This window comes from Labrus bergylta, chromosome 5 (genome assembly GCF_963930695.1).
Source record: "Labrus bergylta chromosome 5, fLabBer1.1, whole genome shotgun sequence".
Classification (NCBI taxonomy): Eukaryota; Metazoa; Chordata; class Actinopteri; order Labriformes; family Labridae; genus Labrus; species Labrus bergylta.
This window is the reverse complement of record NC_089199.1, coordinates 33076095-33090671: the sequence shown is the minus strand read 5'-3', so window position 1 is coordinate 33090671 and position 14577 is coordinate 33076095. Positions and strand designations below refer to the sequence as shown.

General features: G+C 38.9%; 1 protein-coding gene across 1 annotated transcript; it reads right to left on the bottom strand.

Annotated features, from left to right (window-relative positions):
• Window positions 1–8311: 8311 nt before the first annotated feature.
• Window positions 8312–13590, bottom strand: LOC136179288 (odorant receptor 131-2-like). Its single transcript, XM_065955379.1, has 4 exons — window positions 13581–13590; window positions 13242–13351; window positions 12818–12904; window positions 8312–9124 (listed from the first exon to the last, which is right to left on the bottom strand). The coding sequence occupies exons 1-4, from the start codon at window positions 13588–13590 to the stop codon at window positions 8312–8314; spliced, it is 1020 nt and encodes a 339-aa protein (XP_065811451.1).
• Window positions 13591–14577: the final 987 nt, after the last annotated feature.

The window sequence follows — 14577 nt, the reverse complement described above, 5'->3', positions numbered from 1 at the left end:
AGAGGGGGACGACATGCAGGAGAGGAGCCACAGGTCGGATTCAAACCCGTGCCACCCTCTCTTGAGGACTTAAGCCTCTGTACATGGAGCACATGAACTCACCGCTAGTCCACTGGCGCCCCTTAGCTTTAATTTTTAACCAAATAAGCAATTAAGACTTTTCTTTTAGATATTTTTAAATAATTAATTCCTTCATTAATGTGCCATCAGATCGTAATCATGTGGCTCCTTTCCTGCATGCACCCTCGCTCCCCGGTTTCTCACTCGATCCACTCTCCTATCTCTAAAATAACGGTATAAAACGATATGTTTATAAAACACCATGATTGACAGCTCTGTTGACCAATGAGACTCCTCAGAGTAGAGAGCAGTGAGAGAAAAGGTAAAGAACACAACCTGCTGCAGACTGAACCCACCTGAATGACCTTTGACCTTTTACCAGAATGATAAATGTTTGTTTTTGTGAGAGAACTCCAAGGAAAAAGGCGGGAAATCCCTGCACTAGACTGCCTGACTACGAGACCACACGCCTGCTGTTAGTAACGATGTTACAGACATGAGATCTCACAGAATCTCACGTGATCAAATGTGACTTCAGATTAGAAACAAACATGGAGGACGATGGGCGTGGTCAGGTTATACAGGTTACTCATGTTGTTGCCATAGTTACGCAGGCTGCTCTTCTTCTTCTTCACTGTTCCTCTACGCTGGGGGCTCAGCTGTGTTTGTGAGCGGTAAAAGTGACGTAACATCCGGTTAGCGACACTCACTTCCCGCTCTGCTCGCCTAAGATGGCGCCGTGTTTATCCAGCTCAGAGTCAAAAACAAAGATGAACAAACTGGCGTTGCATCAGCGTCCACAGAGAGGCGTTCAGAAGGTCAGTGTCAGTAATGAGTCTCTGGGTTTGATCCCTGTGGAGCTGATCTTTAATCAGAATCCTCCAGGAGTTTCTCCTATCAGAGGCTTCACTCACCGCCACGTCTCTTTAACCTTTAAAGAAGAACGCCGTCTGTTCCCCCTCCAAGAGGAAAACACACTTCAGTCATCAGGGGACTCATCGGAGCATTCAGAGTTTAGTTTGTAACATGATGACCTCACAAAGAGAAAGTTTACCCACTACAGAAGAAGCATTAGGGCCCCGACAGCGAGAAAACCACATTTCGAGATTAAAGTCGTAATAGTACGAGAATAAAGTTGTCATTTTTTTATGACTAATTTTTGTGGCGTTTTCTTTTTTTTTAAGATGTATTTTTGGGCGTTTTTGTGCCTTTAATGGATAGATAGGAGAGTGGATAGAGTCAGAAATGAGAGAGAGAGAGAGTAGGGAATGACATGCAGGAAAGGAGCCACTGGAATTGAACCTGGGCCGCCCACTTTGAGGACTACAACCTCCACACATAGGGCGCACGCACTAACCACTGATCCACCAGCGCCCCTTTTGGGGCTTTTTCTGCCTTTTTTAGAGACAGGAGAGTGGAGGCCTCCAGCACCCCCTAAAGCCGTAAAGATTCAGATTAGGCTATATGGTTAAAAGTAAACTGTCCCTGACTAAGGATTTATCCTAAAATCTGCCGTATCAGACACACTTTTAATATAAAGTTTCCATTAGGAAATGCGTTGAAATGCTAGAATAAAAAAAAGAAATGTATAAAGGCATTTGCAATCATGAAAAGACAAGAAAAAAAACATTTTGACCGAAAAGGTGTAGGCTGAAGGTTTAGCTTATTACACCTACCCTTGTTACAAATCTTATTATTTAAGACACTACTAGTTTGGTTACAAAAAAAAACAGAACATATGAGAACACATTTTTTTACAAGAATTTCTTTCAAAACAAAAAAAATGAAACAAACAAAAACAAAACAGAAGTTACACAAAAAAATAATCAAATCGACCTTTTATATTTGTTAAACACCATTTTTTTAAACAAAGATTTAAATCTGGAAAGTGATCTATACAGTCTTAATTCCATGGCGTATATATTCCACAAGTTAACCCCTTTTTGTAAGTTAACCCCTAATTGTAATTCCGGGATGAAAAAGACACATTTTCCCATACTCTTTTCCAATTAATGGGCTCCTGCAAGTGCTTTAAATCAAAATTCCAAACCTTGGTCACACCACACCCATTGACGGACCTGAAGTTCCTAATATTGATATGTCGCTAGTTAAAAACATTATTGAATGTATTGTTAAGCCACTGACACATATCTGCAATCAATCCCTCCAAACAGGTACAGTATATTTCCCAACAAAATGAAAACAGCAAAAGTCATCCCTATTTAGAAAAATGGAGATAGACATACAATTATAGACCAATCTCTCTGCTTTCCCAGTTCTCAAAAATTTTGGAAAAACTATGGCCCCAAACTATTTATACTGTACATAAATGATATCTGTCGAGTGTCTAAATTGTTAAAATTTGTTTTGTTTGCTGATGACACTAATTTGTATTGCTCCGGGAATAGCTTGGACCAGTATCAATATCAGAGCAATCAGTGGACTTTTTGTTCTAAATTTGTTTGTGATGTCAAGTATTTCCTTTTCATCAACACTACTAATAAAGATGGTGTCAGAGTTTTTATAAACAATATCTTCATCTACTCCCTCTTTATTTGTCGGCTCTACAATAGCATTTGCTAAATTGTATAAAACATTAACAAAATAATGATTCAATTCGTTGGTGATTTTTTTTGTTGTATTTATCATTGTGTTGTTATCGTTTACAAAGTAAATAGGGCTATCTGCTTATTCAGTTTTTAATGATACTGTTTAGCACTCTCCATGTTCCTTGTATGTTCTTATTCTGCTCCAATAACTTATAATAATGCTCTTTCTTGCTAGATCTCATGATGCTAATTAATTTATTTTTATATGTCTTATATTTGTTTTCTAAGTCTTTTGTTCTTTCTTTAAATATCTCTTATATAATATTTTTTTCTTTTTGCATGCGTTTTCTATCCCCTTAGTAATCCATGGCTTGTCAGCATAGTTTTGTTTGTTTGTATGTTTTCTTAACAGACAGTTTTTTCCATATAGTGCATTTAGTATGGTCATGAACATCTCATAAGCTTTCTTGGGGTCATCCTTAGCACAAATCTCATTCCAACTTTGTTTCCCTAGGTCCATCTTGAGGGCAGCAATGTAGTCTGGTGTTTTAAGTCTAACAAGTTTGCATGTGATCGACTTGATTTCATTCTGTAGTCAAATTTTTTTGGAAAAACAGCAAAAACAGGAAGGTGGTCACTTATATCATTTATGAGAAGTCCACTTAGTATTGTGCATTCCATTTTATTTGTGAATGTTGTCTATAAATGTTGCAGTTGTAAACATAGTGTTTGGCCACTAGATGACACTCTTTGATCATGCAATGCAATGGACATGTTGAGCTGTACAGGAAGAGAGGACTGCAAAAAATCTGTTTTTAATCTCAGGACCGATCCCCTCATTCCATCGAGGTGTAGGCCGCTTCAGCAGGTTGATTAGCCTGAACACCTGGCTACAATCAGTGTGCTCCTCAAACAACCTTGTTTTTATTGATGACTTCAATATGTTCTGGGAGTGTGCATCCTTTTTTAATAGAGATGGCATCCACCCAAATCCTCAAGGCAATCACGCGCTAGCCTCAAACATTTTCTATGCTATCACCTCCGCAAGATGCAAATGACAAATTAACCCTTCTGCACACCTGGACACTAGCGACCGGAACTCTCTCTCCTTACCACTCTCATCGTCCAGATGGCTCCCTAGCTCCATCTACTGGTGCATGAAGCCACTTCTTTCCACTAAAATTAGACAGGATCTAGATTCTCGGTTTTGTAACCAGGATAACTTAGTTCTAATTAAACCAAAACCATTGCTATCTGCTAGTGGGCCCTCCTGTGACTCTGAGCAAGTTTTATTTAACCCACAGACTTTTAAGTCAAGAAATGGCTTAGGTTTTATGCATTTAAATATTAGATGTCTTTGTGCTCAGTTTAAATTAGACCATCTGAAAACTCTTGTATCACAAACTGACCCAGATATCCTTGTACTGACAGAAACTTGGCTTAAAAAGAGTATCCATGATTCGGAAGTTGCAATAAATAATTACAATTTGTACAGAAAAGACAGAGAGGGACGAGGAGGTGGCGTGGCTATATATGTAAATGACTTTATATCTGTTACTGTTTTAAATGCCGTCTCTATACCTCACTCATTTGAATGTATTGCTCTACAAATTCAAATCTCTTGTAACAGATCATTGACTGTGCTAGGTGTATATAGACAAATTCAACAACTACCGGCCAATCTCCAAACTGTCCAGCCTCTCTAAAATCCTGGAGACATTAGTCAACAATGTCATTCCTTTCAAGAAATTCTATATTAAGTCCTCACCAGTCTGGGTTCAGAAAAAAACACAGCACCACATCAGCAATTACCTTTGTCATAAATAATATTGTATCTGCTGTTGATCAAGGGAAATACTGTGCTGCCCTCTTTGTTGATTTAACTAAAGCGTTTGACACTGTTGATCACACCATACTCCTGCAGAGGCTACATGATGTTGGTTTTGACAACTCCTCATTTAAATGGTTCCAGAATTATCTGTCTAATAGATTGCAATGTGTGACTGTACGATCTGATCGCTCTGAATACTTACCACTATCAAAAGGGGTTCCACAAGGTTCTGTATTGGGTCCTGTGCTGTTCACGATCTATATGTTAATAATATTGCTTCTGTATTTACAAATTGTAAGGCCCATCTCTACGCTGACGACACAGTTTTGTATTGTTTTGCTGAGACTGTACACTTAGCAATGGAAACTTTACAAGAAGCACTTCACAAATTACAAAATGCACTCCTTGACTTAAAATGATTACTGAATGCAGACAAAACTAAATACATGCTCTTTACATGAGCCAGAAATACCACAGACAATGAGTTGCATATAACAACTCTGGAAGGTCACAATATTGAAAGAGTACCTCATTATAAATATCTTGGCATCTGGTTGGATCAATCCCTTTCATTTAAATTTCACATTGATACATTAACCACTAAACTACGACAGAAAATTGGATACTTGTACAGAAACAAAATGAACTTCCCTTTAGTGAGTATAAAGTGAATAATTGAAGCCATCTTCCTATCTGTTCTGGACTACGGGGATGTCATTTATAGACATGCTTCTGCCTCCACCCTAAAATCATTAGACACAGTTTATCACTCCACCCTCAGATCACTGGTGACAAATATTCCACTCATCATTGCATCCTGTACGATAAAGTTGGTTGGCCTTCACTAACAGTTAGACGTGAACGGCATTGGCTGCTATTTATTTATAAATCACTTGCGGATAATCTACCAGCATACATCACTTCTTTATTAATCTGGGCTGATAATCAGTATCAGACTCGATCAAGTGACTGGCTAATGTTAACGGTTCCACATGTAAAAACGAACTTTGGGAAAACATCCTTCACCTATTGTGCTGCACACACCTGGAACACAATACAAAACACATTCAAACTCAATACAATGGTTACCATGGGTCAATTTTAAAACTTGATCACAGTTCACTGTACTCATGAAGTGTAAATGTTATTAACTGTAGTTACCTGCTTACTGCTTATTCTTCTTTGTCTTTGTTGTTTTTTGTCTTTTTGTCTCTTATTCGTTTTAATTGTACTCTCGACGTCATAGTAAGTGAGGGTTGCCCTCAATGATTTCTCGAGAATAAATAAAGGTAAAATGAAAATGAAAATGAAAACCCGCCTCAGCTCCAGCTCTCAGCCTGTCGTTAGGTTGACTGAAAGTTAGACTGAGACAGCATTTCCAACATGGAGACCGCCATCGATGGGACTCCAGCGCCCCCCTGCAGGAACAGACAGGGGACTGTTATATCTACAGTCTCTGGTTCAGGACTGATTTGACCCTCTTTACAACCAAATTTCATCGTTGAAATCTCATCAAGACGTGTTGGAGAGGTTGCATGAATCAGTGCAGCGCCTGGCAGTTTTTTCCTTCTCCTCACATACGCTGACATTTCTGTTTTCCATTCATCATCTTTAAACTTTACTATTCACATGTTGAATGGAGGTTAGTGTGTAACAGCCAGGCTCTTAAATCATTTTGATGCAGTAAGATGGAGTTCATGCTCGTTATCAGACAAATTAGTGTAAAAAAAAACCATGTCGTGTTTGTTTTAGATTCAGGAGAAATTTGTTGCAAATAGCTGTAAGTAAATACCAAAGTTTCCTTGATAATAGTTTATTTATCACTTTTCATACATCCAACAATATTATTACACATCACATTTTTTTTTCATATTATGCAGCCTTAAGAGTAACAGACGTAAAGTTCAATGAAGTTGATTTAGCTCATATTGAAGCCCATGAAACTCATTACATTTAATATACATTTATTTATTACATTTATTATTTGGTAGAACTTCCTGTTTTGTTTTTTATCCCAGTCAGAAAAGATATCACACTGCCAGTTTTTTCAATCAGTCAGCCTTTAGATGGTGGCCCCCTTGAAGATTTTGGGCCCATTTGCCTGTTCACCACGGTCAGGGCGGCGCGTTCTGATTTAAGGCCTGCCATATCCGATCTTTTGAGTGTGTTGTCACTATGATTATATTACTGCTCCCGAACAAGTCGGAGCCTCCCCCCTCTGGAATCATAAATGTCAAACATGTCTGATATTTATGATTCCTGGTCGGATTGCCTCAGACGGAAAACCTGAAGCAGCCAATGAGTAGAGCTGGGAATCTTTGGGTGTCTTACGGTTTGATTTCGATTTTTGATTCAAAACGATTCTGGATTCAAAGTCTATTTATGAATGAGTACATACTAGGGGTGTGAACGGTTACACAACGTCATTTTTTTCGTGTACACGGTTAAGAGAAAAGTGGACCGCAGTCATGCTATACAACCAATGGAGGGTGCAGCCGCTTTTCAGAAAGATTCCTCCGCATCACTGCTGCCACTCAAAGTTGTCAGACAGATACAATTGTGCTTTATGAAGTAGGCTATATAAGTAACACAGAAAACTTGCCATAGAATTTGTAAAAACAAATACCTGTATGTATTTATTTTAGGCCTATAACAAGGCTATGATAAAACAACTACCATGATGAGTATGAAATCTCTATTTTTTAAAAGGACAAGAGACAAAGGATTTCTGCGTTAGTTTCTTTTCCTCCGCTTAGTAATATGGTCGTAGTCGAATGGGCCTGACCCTGCGCAATCCCCCCTACCCGGATGAAGCGGAATAGGTGCATTTGTGAGTGCAGTAACGTTGTCAAAGTGGAACAGTTGTAGCTTTATTCATCTCTAAATAAATAGTATTTGTTATTTTTGATCAGAGATGATTGAATGTGTGTCTCTAAAACATTTTAAAATAATAAAAAATAATAATAATTAAAAAAAATAATAACAAACGGTTTTCGTTGAATGATTTTTCCTAAACGGTTATGATTTACTCACCGGTTACACGTGTACACGTGCACACCCCTAGTACATACTTCAGGATCTACTCCAGTCATCTGTGAGACTGGCTGAACTTCTTGATTCTCCATTTGGCGTTCTACTGAGTTAAAGAGCTAGCATTAGCATTAGCACTGAGCAGGGAGTGACTGATAAAATAAAATAGATTTTTGGACGTTTTGGATCGATTTTAAATCTCAGAAAAGAAGAATCTCGATTTTTACATGAATCGATTTTCTTTCCCACCTCTAATGAGAGCGAGCAGACTTGGAACCGTCACCAAACGGGTTTTGCGTACTATGACAACAAACCCTCAACTTGCAAATTAAATAAAGCTGCTCATAATCTATCTTCCCAGCCAGGATCACATCCGTATAGTTTTTCAGTTTTCCCCTGTGAATGCTGCAGGAGAGCCAGCTAGCAATGTGGATCGTCCTCCATGTTTGATCATGTAAAATCAGAAGTTTGGTCCCTCGAGTTTCTGTGAAGTCGTTTCTACAAACAGCAGGTGTGGTCTCCTGTTCTTGCCAAGTCGTCTCGTGTGTGCGTTCAGAAGACTCTAATATTAAAAATAATCTGAAGCTGTCCTCATGTTTTTGGTCTCCAACATTTTTAAAATCGGTTTATATTTGAGAATCGTCTTGTGTGTGGCCAGCTTTAACCAAAACTCTTCAGACCCAAATGTTGTTGTTTTTTGTACCAGGCTGTGAATCTGATTATTTCTGCTGTCAGAATGGGCATTTCACCATGAGTGTGTGTGTGTGTGACTTCTGCTGACAGCCCCAAGTGGAAACTTGAGGAACTGCAGCGTTTTTTACTTCCGTATTGATTTCATTTCTTAACTCTGGATGCTGCCGCTTGGTTTAGCTGCAGTCCACGGTTTGATGCTTGTTCTCACTGTGCAGAGCAGATACTTAGTTAAATGCTGTCTGAACATCTTGTCTCGTAGGCCGTACACGATGGGACTGATGAACCGGGGAAGGATCTGGATGATGATGTAGAAAACGAAGCCTACATGTACAAAATGTTTAGGAAACCAGTAGATCAGAGACATCTTCATCAGATTGTAAACATATGTGAGAATAGCCAACAGCAGCTGGAAACCATGGAGCAGGATTGTATTCCTGGCCTTCTTTGCATCTCCGTCTGCTCCTTTAGCCGCTGTGAAGATCATCACGTAGGTGTACAAGAGTGTGAGCCAAACACCAATCAGGTAGATCGTGTAGCACACATTCTTCTTTTGCTCATGTACCGGGTGTCTGAACACGTTATTAATCTCACAGAAAATGGCAGAATGAAACACCTGCACAGGTTCAGTTGCCAGAAAGATGAAGACGTCGGGCAGTGTAGTGACAGCACTCAGGGCCCAAATCCCACCAATCAGAGCATATGTTCTTCTGATAGTACACAACTCAGCGTGTCTCAGAGGTAAACAAACAGCGATGTAGCACTCCATCGCCATGACGGCTAAATTTAGTGGAGTGTTGACAGTGGTGAAGACAGCCATCGTTACGATGAGGCAGCAGAGTGAAGCATTAATTCTGTAGAAGATATAACTTAAGACAAACAGGCTTATTGTTGTAGTGAGCTGGATCATATCGTTCACCACCAGGTGGATGAAGAGGATGTAACGGGGATTCATGTAGAATACCTAAAGGAGAGAAGAAGACAAAAGTTATCCAGGCCATCCTGCACGCTCAGTGACCAAAGAGCCCCGCCCCCTCCTCGTGTCAGAGTGGGTGTCGGTGTTTACAATCATGGGCTTTGTGCTGAAATGCTTTAGCTCGGTGTCACTTGAGCCCAGGGCAGCGCGGTTAGCATCTCCATTTCAGCAGTTCTACCTGCTGAAGGTGTTTCACCTGATGTCTCGTTGTCTTCAGTCCAAGATGATTTAAAGTAACGTGCTGTGGCGGTGACTTGTTGTCAAAGGAGCAGCTGTAAATGCTGTTGCTCCCGACAGAGTAATAGAAAATCAACAAATTCTTTCCATGAAAGACCCTATTTACTATCTTTGAAATGCTTTTATTTTGAAGCAGCCGGACCAGGAAATAGGATGTTTTCAGCAGGAGCTACTTAAAAAACTCAGAAAGTACAAACACAGGAGAGAAACAAAACTCCTATAGGCGCCATAATGCGTATTTTTACCTCAGTTGATTATTTGTTATGTTATGCTCCTTTATATGGGTTTGATAGGATTTCCGGTAATTAGAAGTGGGCGTGGCTTACCTTATTTTTACCTGTGCATTAGGGGTGAGGGGAGACTAGACAAAAAGAGTGAGTGGGTCTGAAATATTTCCTGTTGACTGTCATCATCATCATCTTTTGGACTTTTCGTTTAGAAATAGTTTTTCCCTGTTTTCTTTAATGAAGCTACAAACATATCTGAATGTCTTCACCTTAGTCTCTGTGTGACATTATCCAATCTAAGCTGCCACAGTAACTCCAAACCCCACAGCTTCAGTAAGAAGCTAACACACAGAGACATGTTTCTCTGGTCTAACTACCTGAACACATAATAAACTCTTTCTGTTTACGAGCCAGACAAACAGCATGTCAGTATATAGCTCAAACATTTCACTTCATAAAACAGCCTCATTCTTGAATACTATAGGCTTGATTATGAAATAATATGTTCTTACACAATACTGCTGAACATAAAGTGGCTGATTTAAATAAAAAAAAGAGTAGCTGGTAGATTTCTGAATCCACCAGTCACGGTGGCAGGTAGATAGAAAAGGTCATTTCCAACCCCGATGTTGAAGCAGAGGTGGACTGATCAGAGAGAGCGGGACATGTTTCCCCTGCACCTTAAGGGCTCACAGGACAATAAAGACAGCAGTGATGACAAATGAAAATGTCTAGGTCTGCAACATGGTGCATTCAGTGTTCTCTGTCTCTTTGCATGAAAGACCTCAGTTAAAAGCCAGAACAATACAGATAACCTTCAGAGTAGAGATGGGACCGATCCGATCTTATATCGGTATCTGGTCCAATATTGAAGTCATTTATGTATCAGATATGGGACTGACTGCACCGATCAACATCACTGATCAAGAAATATGGTCGGGCTCTTCAGACATTCTCAGCTCACTGAGTCTCACTTTGAAGATATTCAGACTGAACTGAGAGAAGTGTCCACAAACCGTCTCCATGACGACGATCAGATGAGATGGAACCGCTCCTTCTTTATGTTAAGTACACATTTTACACTTCAGTTAAAAAGATTTAATTTGAAAAACTTGACAGCTGTTGCTACTTCCTGTTTGTATGTCAAGCCAGCACAATGCAACGAACTGCTGGGTTTACTCCAGCTTTGTGTAGCCTCACACATAATACCAAAAACAACTGTTGGAGCCATGGATTGGTGTAATTGTCTTATAGTAATAGTAATGATATAAGATATCAGAATCAGAATCAGATTGGAACTGAAAACATGTGGATCTCTATTTCAGACAACTAGCATAAATCTTCAGCTGAATTTTCACACCCAAAAAGATTGATTCCTCAAATCTCTATACGAGTCAAAAACCATCCTCAGTTTACACTAAAATCACAAACAACAACAACAATCTCAGTGAGGAGTGCTTTCCATCTTTTAATCTCTGAGGCCTCCTTTAGGTCTCGACTAAGACAGTCTGTTTTATCTTTAAATAGACCTGCTTGCTGTAGATTTATTCTTATGCACTTGAAAAAGGCCACTCCAGAAATAAGTTAAAAAAAATTAATACAAGATATTTTTTGCTTGTAATAAGCAAAAAAATCTGCCAGTGGAACAAGTGAAAATTCACTTGATAAGATATCTTGAAATAAGACATTAGATTTAAGCTTTACAAGATAGGAGAGATCTTGAAAATAGCTGGGAAAACTCATTCTTAGCCATGTTTTTCAAGTATTATGACGTTTTGTGTCTCATAATAAGCTTAGAATGCTCAAAATTTGTATTTTTCCTCTCAAAAGTAGCATGTTGTCCTCTTCGTTTGAAGTCTATTAAACTCATTTTTAGTTCTATAATAGTGACACTGTTCTAGATTTAAGTCCACAACCGACTTGACATAAGATTAGAAATTGGCATTTTGAGACAAAATGTCTTGAAGTTAGCATTGCTTACTAGTATTAGGCATTGCTTTTTTTGCCATAATTTTCCAACCCGTAATCATTTCAAGTGTATCTACCTTATTGTAAGCTCTACAATAGTAATACTGTTCTAGATTCAAGACATTCAAATACTTCTTACAAAACAGAAAAAATGAAAACTAGTTTTGCATTAATCCAACACATTTATTTTGTGTTTATACAGCAAAAAGTCCCATAAACTGAGGACTACATAAAGAAAGACATTTTCTTTTTATAAACATTTTGGCTCATTGTGTGTATGGAACTGCAATATGTAAACATAGCAGAACAGTCCAAATATGTGAGCGAGTAGTTACGGTCGGATCCAAACATCTGACCCATGAGCCCCTCAAGACAAACTACTAGGCACACAAACTGCTCGGCCTCTGACATCCATTCTTAATACTAAGTGCTTATTATTGTAACATTCAAACTAAAAGGTTTCAATTACCATGAACATGTGACCAACTTGTCCCCGATACGCCAATGACCATTGTATTATTATTACTATTAAGCATGCACGATAATGGATTTTTTCCAATATCAGCTATGCTGACATTTTACAACTCAACTGGCCAATAACAGATACCGCTATGTTCAATTTTATCCCAACCTAAGTCAGTTAACACTTTCACATTAGAAAAGCCTAAATTAGCAACATCTGTTGAACAGACTGTTGCTAAATCTCAACATTAACTTAAAACTTGAAATGAACTTAAAGATAGGCACGACTGGACTGCATTGTTCAAACTAAACAAGATATGCAGTTTCAGTCTGTAAAGATATAACATTAACCTTGTGCATTTAATCACAGAATAAACAACACTATATTTTTATCAGTTCGATATAACGGTGGATATCGGCATGTTGGTTGACATTGTCCTGTGCCCCTTATTAACACGGGGATAAATTCCAACCAAGAATCAAAAGCAATGAATGTGGACTGTAGTAGCCTTGTAGGGAGAGAGGAAGCACTTCTGACCACATCCACATCTGACCACTGGTTTTATTGGCCAATAAAAGCTCTCCACTCAGCCATGCTCTTCTTGTAAGATGATGTGAGATCTCTCTCATGACTTTTGTCCAAGAGGACCTCCATCTGTATGACTGAAAGCAGAGTGGCTACACACTTTGGGTACGTAAGGTGTAGTGTATAATAGTACGCCAAGAGGTATAAAGCACCCTCAGTAACTTTGTCTTTTGGAAACGTAGTTATTGGCACATCTCCTACCGCTAGGAGGCAGTTGGACGGACTCACAATCAGGACCGGACAGGAGAGAGGGCGCTTCTTCAAGTAGACATTAGGGTCTTCTTTTTCCTTTAACACACAACACAGACATCATTCTATAAGGATAATGCACTTCTGTTTCAAGGATCATTTTGGTATTTTGTAACCAGTACCCTCTGTAGTGTTTACAGCCTGAAGTGAAAACCAAGGCTAGGCTAGTCTTGCTTTTATTAGGGTGATAAAATCTGCTACCATGTGATGCATCCATTTTTGTACATATTGTGACATTGAGAGTCACAGACATGTAACCAGTGAAAATCATCTTTCCAAAAACAAGGCTTAGAACATACCGTATAGGAACAGAATCGTCAAAGGCATCACTTTCAGTTCTAATTTTTTTAATACTGCAACATTTTACACAGCTCACCTCAAGGACATGCGCCAGAGCCTCACTTGCATCCCGTACTCTCTTTGGAGGAGCAGACATGGAGGGGAACAGTGATGGCAGCACACGTAGGATCTCAAGAGCCTGTTCAGCTGTAAAGGAAAACATTCATTACTTGACAAAGTGCACATTGTCAAATCTGATTAAAGATATATAATCGATACAGTGCTTTAAAAAACAAACATTCAGCAAGTGACGGGATAGCCATCATAGATGAAAAAGGATGACAAGACACTAGTACATCTACTTGACAATTAACATACCTGAAGGTCCACCCTAAATACTGATCACTACACCAAACACCAAAACATCATTTCTTACCTTGGTCCATTCCCATTGAGGGTTTCAGCATCTTTTTCCATACACCGAAAAAACTGCACCTTCTGGCAGAAGTCACACCCTTCCCTTCAGTTCATCGATGAAGCTGCCATTATCCCTATCCAAAATGCGTTGAAGCTCCTCCATCACCTATTAAATATACCAATACAGACGTTTGAATGTATCACTTAGGAGGAGGAAATTGGTATATTAAACATTATGGTTGTCATCATCATGCAGTCATTTCTGACTTACATGTCCAATGTCCTTGAAACAAGGATATGCTTCTAGAACTTTATCGTGTCTGTCCTCCTCGCGAATGGTATTTGAATCAATGAATGCTCTTCTAGCTACAAATTCCAAATCCAGGAGATGAGAGACATCTTGGTGGTTTGGATTTTTTCTTTTATACAATGTTTGTAGGGTCTTGTAGTGCTTGGCCAGGGTTGCTGGACTGGAAGTGTCTGGACTGTCAATATCTGCAGGCTTGTTTGCTGGAAGATACAAAAATACCTAATCAATGTGCCTCACTTTAAAAAACTTCATCTCATGTTGTTAAATGACAAAAGATGTGTCAAAAATCTGCCATAAAAAAATCATACATTTATAGAATACACTTTTAGGGAGTTTATTTTAAGAAACTTCAGTCCTGATCCTTACTACCAAATACTAATTCATTATTCTCATTTTTAACCATTTGAATGCGAGTTCATTTCAATAATGCAAAAAGCAAAAATTTAATTATTTTCTGTTTACTAAATGCATTATAACAACTTGCTATAAACACATATGGTCATGCAGTCAAATACAATTGCAATTAGCCACAAAAGTACACCCCTAAAAAAATTCACACACGCCCACCACACACAGCTAGGAGGCAGTTGGACAAACTCACTATCAGGACTGGACAGGGGAGAGGGTGCTTCTTCACTAAGGCTTCGGGGTCTTCTTTTTCCTTAAACACATAACAGACATCGTTCTGTCAGGATAATGTACTCTA